Source organism: Antechinus flavipes, chromosome 3 (assembly GCF_016432865.1).
Source record: "Antechinus flavipes isolate AdamAnt ecotype Samford, QLD, Australia chromosome 3, AdamAnt_v2, whole genome shotgun sequence".
NCBI classification, from domain to species: Eukaryota; Metazoa; Chordata; class Mammalia; order Dasyuromorphia; family Dasyuridae; genus Antechinus; species Antechinus flavipes.
Genome location: NC_067400.1, coordinates 632,599,362 through 632,608,159, shown reverse-complemented (window position 1 = coordinate 632,608,159; position 8,798 = coordinate 632,599,362). Strand labels below are relative to the sequence as shown.

Sequence of the window (8,798 nt, the reverse complement as noted above, 5' to 3'; positions counted from 1 at the left end):
AATCATTGCATAAACTTGAAAAGCACTGAATGTGTGATCATGATGATCTGGAGTCACTGTAGAAGGAAAACTGTTGTGCTTGAAATGAACATGCTTATTGTTCCAGTGGGAAATGTTTGGCTATTTACATTGGTTTTATTTTAATCTTAAAATATTTATAACAAAATTTGGCAATGATTTTTCTGCCCCGCTTATGCTCAAGTATTCCATTAAATAATTTTTAGCTCAAACCCTTTAGAATGGTAAAGCCCCAAGGGATTCACTAATTAGAAAATTACAAAGACTGCAATATGACTAATAATGAATCATGCTGTCCAGTTCCTGACAGAAGGATAAGAGATTTAAGGTTCAGTGTAAGGAAATATTTTTGGACATAGGAAATGGATGGATTTTTTTATTGTATTTATTACAGGGATTGTCGCTTTTCTTTTTCTAATGAGGGAGCAGAAGCATTCAAAAATAAAATTTTAAAAATAAATAGATGACTGTCCTTAAAAAAGTGATGGGCCAGAAAATATAGTATGTCTCAGATGAATGCAAAAAAGAAAGTCAAAAACCAGGGTTGTCATTCATGATGTTGTCTTAGAACAGCAACAAAACCAACATTAAAAGGATCATCAGGGAAATTAAACTGTTCTTATTTACATGACAGGTAATAAAATAAAATGAATAGTTGGTATATGTGCTACAAATGGCACCTCTATGGAGCTGAATATAATATAAGAAAAGTTGGATACAATGTTGAAAATTGTTACATAAGAACAGAATAATTTCTTAGCTTGGTATATGAAATTTACAGAGAATGACTATGACAATCAAAACTAATTAATAAAGAGAAACAAGAAACAGCACAACCCAATAAGAAAAGTCCCTGGAAAGGATCCCTCTTTTTAAAATTTCTTTTTAAATTAAAAAAATTATTTTTAATATATATCATTTTATGTATCATGTTGGGAGAGAAAAATCAGAGCAAAAGGGATATCTCCTAAATCTGTAGCACCTTTGCCTATAGCTAGAATCCCTCTTGTCCCCAGTCTTAGGCTGCTTGTCTGATTATGAAGAGGACCAGACAGAACTGAAAGACAACATTAAACCATGGCATGGCACTTAGAAGCTGGCTACCTTTTCTGAGTCTCGTTCTGAGTCTCAGAGATCTAAGACTCTACTTAAAGACATCCTTACACTGCAAGTATGATCTCTACAATCAATGTAGAGAACCATAATGTTAACTTCTGGGAATCCCCCAAAATATTCTGACACAGCCATTGAAGGACAATAATAAAAAGGCCAATAATAATATAATATAATAATTATTTAACAATGTGTCTGTATGTATATTTACATATGCACATACATACATATATACACTCATCAAGAAGTAAAATAATCACTAGGCCACCAGACTGGAACCGGTTGCTTCAGTGACCATTGTCTCGTCCTGCTCGTTGATAATGATAGCTTTCCATTCTGGTGTGAGATGTTGGTCTATTCCTTACAATGAGTAAGCAATGTCTTCCCCAAGAAATTATTTTTCAAACAGCTGAATGCAAAATGGTAACAATCACCTTAAATAAAGATAATAACTGCAGAATATGATAGAAATTATACATTTGAAACATCCAACTAAATTTGCATTTCAAAAATGCCCAAACTCATGTAAGTTAATTTTCACAATACATTTCTCTTACTATTCGTTGGACAATAACTCATATTTATTCAGCAATACCTCTAAAATGATATTATACAAATGGTAAGTGTACTATTTCTACTGGACACTTGTTTAAATGACTGCTTATACAACAATTTGCACTCACCCTTCCAAATATAAACAAATGAACATGCAATAATAAAAGAGTTTTGCTATATTTTTTAAAAGTGCAATAGAGAAAGGCCACTTAGAACAATGGGCAGAGCTTGTCTTCTCACTGAATTTTAATCTCAGCTGCAGAATGGCTGATCAGGTATCTTGCCTTTCTGAGCTTCATGGCCTGAATTGGGAATGTAACAAGAAGGCTGATTTTGCCTAGACTGCAGATTTGTTATGAGAATCCAGTATTGTTGTACCTGAAATTCTTTCTGAATTAAATCAACCTGAGCTTGTAAACTGTCATTTTCAAATGATTGTTTTTGCCCATTTGAGACTGAAAACTTCTCTTTCTCTAATGAAGGAGATTATAAATCAGTTTTCTTTCTATTGGTTCAGGAAAGTTTTTATATTGATGTATGTGTGTATGGCCCCTCCCCATCTATATGTTTTGTTGTTTCCTTCAGATGGAGAAACCAAGCATGAAATGAAGGAGACTACTTCAGAGCTGAGCCTTTCTGTGGAAGAATCACGACAGCAGAAATTCAAGAATAATGATCACTGTGACCTCAGTTTGAGAGAAATCTGTGCCTCTGATATCAAGACAGAGAAAAAACAAAAGAATCACTGTGCGTTTGATAAATACAGAAAGAATATCAAACAATGTCCAGTTCTAATTCACTGTAAGAAAGTGAAATCAGGGAAAAACAGTTGTCAGGAGAGGAAATGCTCTAGCAAACCTATAGAAGTTGTTGAATCTCAAGAAAAACCTCCTGAAGATAAAACTTATCAATGTGAGATGGACTTCAGCTTGAATTCAGCTTTAATTCAGAAGATTCCTACTAGAAATATTCTTTCCAGTAGAAATGAAAGTAAGAAGATCTTCAGCCATAATTCAGAACTCAGCGATCATCAAAAAACCAACAATGGAAAGAAAGATTATAGATGTAATGAATGTGGTAAAGCCTTTAAGCAACAGTCATCCTTTATTCACCATCAGAAATTTCATACTAGCAAAAATCTACATAACTGTATTCAATGTGGAAAGACTTTCAAGAGATATCCATCCCTTATCTCCCACCAGAGAATTCATACGAGAAAGAAATCTCAGGAGTGTCGTGATGATAAAACTTTCAGTGAAAAATCATCCCTTATTATACATCAGAGAAGACACATCGGAAAGAAATCTTATGAATGTAGCCATTGTGGAAAGATTTTCAAAAAGAAAAGCCATCTTGTTCTGCATCAGAGAATCCATACGGGAGAGAAACCTTATGAATGTAATCATTGCGAAAAGACTTTTAGACAGAGTTACTATCTTGCTATACACCAGAGAATCCACACTGGAGAGAAACCTTACGAATGTAATCAGTGTGGAAAGACTTTTAGATGTAAGTCTAGTCTTGTTATTCATCAAAGAATCCACACTGGGGAGAAACCTTATAAATGTAATCAATGTGGAAAGACTTTCAAACAAAGCTCTTATCTTTCTGTACATCAAAGAATTCACTCTGGAGAAAAGCCTTATAAATGTGATCAGTGTGGAAAGACTTTCAGACATAGCTCCAATCTTGTTGTACACCAGAGAAGCCATACTGGAGAGAACTGTTATGAGTGCAATCAATGTGGAAAGGTTTTCACACAGAAGGCCACTTTTATCAAACATCAGAGAATCCACTCTGGAGAGAAACCTTATGAGTGTAGTCAGTGTGGAAGGACTTTCACAAGCACATCCAATCTTGCTCAACATAAGAGAATTCATACTAGAGAAAAACCTTATAAATGTAATCGATGTGAAAAGAGTTTCAGACACAGATCAAATCTTGTTGTACATCAGAGAAGCCACACTGGAGGGAACTGTTATGAGTGCAATCAGTGTGGAAAAGTTTTCACACAGAAAACCACTTTTACCAAACATCTAAGAATCCACTCTGGAGAGAAACCTTATGAATGTAGTCAGTGTGGAAAGATGTTCACAACTACATCCAATCTTACTGAACACCAAAGAATCCACACTGGTGAGAAACCTTATGAATGTAATCAATGTGGAAAGAATTTTAGACATAGCTCCAGTCTTGTTCTACATCAGCGAATTCACACTGGGGAGAAACCTTACAAATGTAATCAGTGTGGAAAGGCATTTAGACACCACTCTAGTCTTGTTAATCATCAGAGAATGCACACTGGAAAGAAACCTTATGAATGTAATGACTGTGGAAAGAGTTTCAGAGAGACTTCTGATCTGGCTGAACATCAAAGAATCCACACCGGAGAGAAACCTTATGAATGTAATCAGTGTGGAAAGACATTCAGACACAGCTCCAGTGCTTCTGCACATAAGAGAATCCACACTGGAGAGAAATCTTTTAAATGTAATCAATGTGGTAAGACTTTCAGACTAAGTTCCAGTGTTTCTGTACATCAAAGAATCCATACTGGGGAGAAACCTTATGAATGTAATCAGTGTGGAAAGATTTTCACACAGAGGGCCAATTTTTCTCAACATAAGAGAATCCATACTGGAGAAAAACCTTATGGATGTATTCGTTGTGGAAAGACTTTCACAAGTACATCCAATCTTGCTGAACATCAGAGAATCCACACTGGAGAGAAACCTTATGAATGTAATCAATGTGGAAAGGCTTTTAGATGCAGTTCGGGTCTTGCTAAACATCAGAGAATCCACACCAGAGAAAAGTCATTTGAATGTAATCAATGTGGAAAGACTTTTAAACATCACTCTAGTCTCATAAATCATCAGAGAACCCACAATGGAAAGAAATTTTATGAATATAATCAGTGCAGTAAAACCTTCCAGCACCAGTCATCTCTTATTTCCCATATGAGAATCCATACTACATGTAAATCTTATCACTCTAATGAATGACATTCAGCTGGAGGATAGAGTTTGTTAGACATCAGAAAATTCATTCTAGGATAACTCAATAAGAGAAAATTTCAGTCAGAGGTCATCTTGATATCAAGGAATTCATAATTAGGAGAAACATAATGATTGCACTATATGGGACATGCCTTGTGATGGAAAATGAAGGTCCCTAGATGTCAAAATATCCATAGTCAAAAGGAGGCTCATAAGAGCAAAATTATGGGGAAGCTTTAACATGGAGGTCATACTTAACTGTACATTGGAGAAATTTGTTGGAAATAAAAAAATCTAATTAACAAGAGAAGACCTTTTGCTTGAGCACATATGTAATTAGACGTCCCAAATTTCATATAGGGGATAAAGCCCTATAAATATAATGAGTTTTTCTCTAAAATACTATTGTTTTTCATTTCTCTTCAGTTGTATTCCCTAACATTCATATACCATAATTTCATCAATCATTCCCTACTTGTTTCCAGTTCTTCATTCTCACTCACACACACACAAACTCTGGTATAAATATTTTGGTAACTGTTGGACTTTATTTCCGTAATGGTTTCTTTTGTCTGATAGGTGGCACAGTGGATAAAGTGCTGCTCCTGGTGCCACAAGACTTGAGTTCAAATTCAGTCTCTGACATTTACTAGATTGTGACCCTAGGCAAAACATTCAATCTATTCCTGCCTCAGTTTTTCCCATCTGTAAAATATTATACTAAGGAGTAAAGCCAAGATGGCACAGTAAAGATTGGGATTCATCTGATCTCTCCCCCTCCAAACAACTTTAAAATAATGGCAATGAAGCTACACTGATGCATTGTTGCTGGAATTGTAAAGAAGTCTATTCAAGAGTCTAGAACTGAATATGAAGTTTGACATTCAAAAAGAATTTAAGAGAAACATGAAATGCTTAAAATGAATGGGAAATCATAAGGGACTTAAAAATTTAAACTGTTCACATTTATATCTGGGAAGATGATACATCCTCTTCATTAGGGCGGGTAGAGACAGAAGGCATGAGTATAAGGCTTTGGGGTTAGGATGATCTCAAAACAAAAATGGAAGAGTGAGAAAGACATGGCATAAGGGGATAAGAGAGACAAAGGAAGAATGAGGAAAATCATTTCACATAAAAGGTGTGAAAGGAAAAGATTTTACAAGGGAGGGAAGACTGGTTAAAGGTGGGAGGTGTGTGTGTGTGTGTGTGTGTGTGTGTGTGTGTGTGTGTGTGGACAGAGTTGAACAACTAGGAGGCAAAGGGAGTATAGATTCAGGGAGGTTAAGGTTAATGACCAGAAGCAAAAGACACTTATGAAGAAGGGACAGGATTAAAAAGAGGGTAAATAGAAGAGAATAAGATAAAAAGAAGTGCACCGCTAGCAATTAAAATTATGAATGTGATGAACTCAGCCACAAAATGAAAGAAGATATCAGAGCTAAAAAGGTAACTGCAAGAAAAGGGAATCAGTGAACAAATGTGAAGGGAAGTAGCCTTTTAAAAATACATGGTAATGTTTGTTTAGAAAAAGAGTGGTACATCTGACAAATTGCTTCATTTCATTTCATCATATTAGGGAGCTGACTTGGAAGTTTGGAAAGTGAGAGTGCAGATGTGTTCTCTTCTGAGAGCTAAAACTATTACAGATCTATAATCATCAAAACAATGTAGGTTGTTGTCCTTTGTTCTCAAAGAGAACATGACTCTGCTAGAGTCGAGTTACCGTGTATCTGGTTGTGGCTAATCAGACCAGTAAGAGCTCAGATGCTCTGCCACAGGTCAGACACGGTCCATCTTAACATTTGGGGTGGACTCTAATTTTGCGCATCTTCTGAGCTAATTCAATTCTGCTTTGCTCATTGAGCACAGCTCCTTCTGTGGGGGGCACATCAGGCTGGGGGTCCTGGGCCAGGGTCTTCCATGTCATACAATCAGTTCTAAAGTTTTTAAGAAAGACCTTGAGAATGTCCCTGTATTGCTTTTTCTGACCACCTTGTGAGCACTTGCCATGTGTGAGTTCCCCATAAAATGATTTTTTTTGGCAAGTGTACATTTGACATTTGGCCAGCCCAACGAGTTGTGCTCTCTGCAGCAGAGTTGGAACGCTGGGCAGTTTAGCTCAGGAAAAGACCTCAATATCTGGTCCCTGATCCTGCCAGGAGATCTTCAGAATCTTCCTAAGACAGTTCAAATGGAAGCGATAAGCCTGGCACGGAGCTGGGGAATAGGCTCGGTACAATGGCTCTGCAGACCTTCAGTTTGGCAGTCGGGCTAATACTTCTCTTCTCCCACACCTTCCTTGGGAGCCCCCTAAACCCTGAGCTACCTCAGATGTCAACCTCATTATCAATGTGGACATCCCTGGAAAGCATCCGCCAAGATAAGTGAACTTATCCCCACCATTCAAAGTTCCATTTGCCATCACTGATGGTTCTACATATGGGTGATATATGTGTATTCTTGGTGTTAATTGTGAAACCCAAATAAACACAAGCAGCAACACATATCGTGCATCCACTGTTCCTCGGCACTTCCTGAAGCCACACTGGCTCTCAGGTAAATGACCTTTTTCTAGGTGCAGGATCAACCTATGAAGGAGGACTCTGGTTAGAATCTTGTCAGCAGTGACCAAGAGAGAGACTCCCTGTGATTGTCACAGGACAATTTATTCCTTTTACCTTTATAGAGATGGACAGTGGAGGCATCCTTGAACTCCTGGTGCATAAACTTTTAACATATAATCTGGAAAATTTCAGTCAACTTTTGTGTGAGCAATGGACCCCCACCTTGTAAACCTCTGCTGGAATAGAATCAGCACCCCGTGTTTTGCCATAAAAAAGAATCCTTTCTTTAGTTGGGACTTCAGCTAGGGAGAGATTGATTTCAACCCAAGGTAAATGGTCCCTGGCTTCTGCATTGGTTGATGATGGTCTGTTGAGAACACCATGGAAGTGTTCAGTCTATCTCTCTAGGATTATCACTAATCAGGGTAGCTCCATCAGCACCAAGTAGTTTAATAACACCATAGATGGTTAGCCCATAAATAGCCTGAAGGACTTCATAAAAATGCTTTCATAATTCTACCAACAATGCATACCTAAATTCTTAAATCCTGACCAGCATTTGTCACTTTCCCTTTTCTATCATTTTCGTCAATCTCATAGATGTGAGGTGATATCTTTAAGTTGATTTTGTTTGTATCTCTCTAATTATAGTGATTTTAGACCATTTTTAATATAATTTTTGAGGGCTTGGATTTTTTCCTCTGGAAAAAATGCCTGTTCATCAATTAGAGAATATATAAATTTGATTCGGTCTTCCACATATTTGAGAAAGTTTATTTAAATTTTTTTTTCATTTCCTAATTTTCTTCAACTTTTGGCTCCATTAGTTTTGTTTGTATAAAACTTTTTAAATTTCATGTAATCAAAATTACCCATTTTATCTCCTATCAATTTATCTTTTGCTTAGTCATGGGCTTTTTGTCCACACATAGATCTGATGTAGTTTTTTTTTTCCAGGCTTCATTCATTTACTTATGATTATGACCATTTCTCTAAATCATACACCCAATTTCAGCATATCTTGGTATTGGCATAAGATATTGGTAAATGTTCATTTCTGCCAGACTACTTTCCAATTTATTTATTTATTTATTTTTGGTCAAATAGTGGGTTTTTTCCACAGCAGCTGGGGCTTAGCTTTATATTGTATAATTTATTTTAAATTTTGACGTTCTCAAACAAAAAATAAAATCAACATTTTATACACACTGTAAATAAGAAAAAAAATCAAATCTCAGTGTTTTCCTTTTTGTTGTTTTCACTAGTCTTGAAGGAATGAAAAGCATTGGGTCACAACAGAAGACAAAAACTTATCATTGGGAACTTTGTCACATGCAGTAATTTTAATGCACTCATGTAGGTTAAATATAAATATGAAGGTAGCTGGTGAAAGTCTACAAAATTCCACTAAATAATCATCAATTATGTATCCTTGAACAATCAACTCTCCTTCTTCTCTTTACTGAACATTGTTCCCCAATTAACATAACCGTGACATTTATTTATTTTTATCTTTATCCTTATTTTTAAGAACATCTAGATGCCT

At 36.1% G+C, this 8,798-nt stretch overlaps 1 protein-coding gene across 1 annotated transcript; it reads left to right on the top strand.

Moving 5' to 3' along the window:
• The first annotated feature begins 1,896 nt into the window (after window positions 1–1,896).
• LOC127558236 (zinc finger protein 345-like) lies at window positions 1,897–5,085 on the top strand. Its single transcript, XM_051991467.1, has one exon. It carries the CDS (start codon window positions 2,118–2,120, stop codon window positions 4,689–4,691), a length of 2,574 nt encoding a protein of 857 aa, XP_051847427.1. The 5' UTR covers window positions 1,897–2,117; the 3' UTR covers window positions 4,692–5,085.
• Window positions 5,086–8,798: the final 3,713 nt, after the last annotated feature.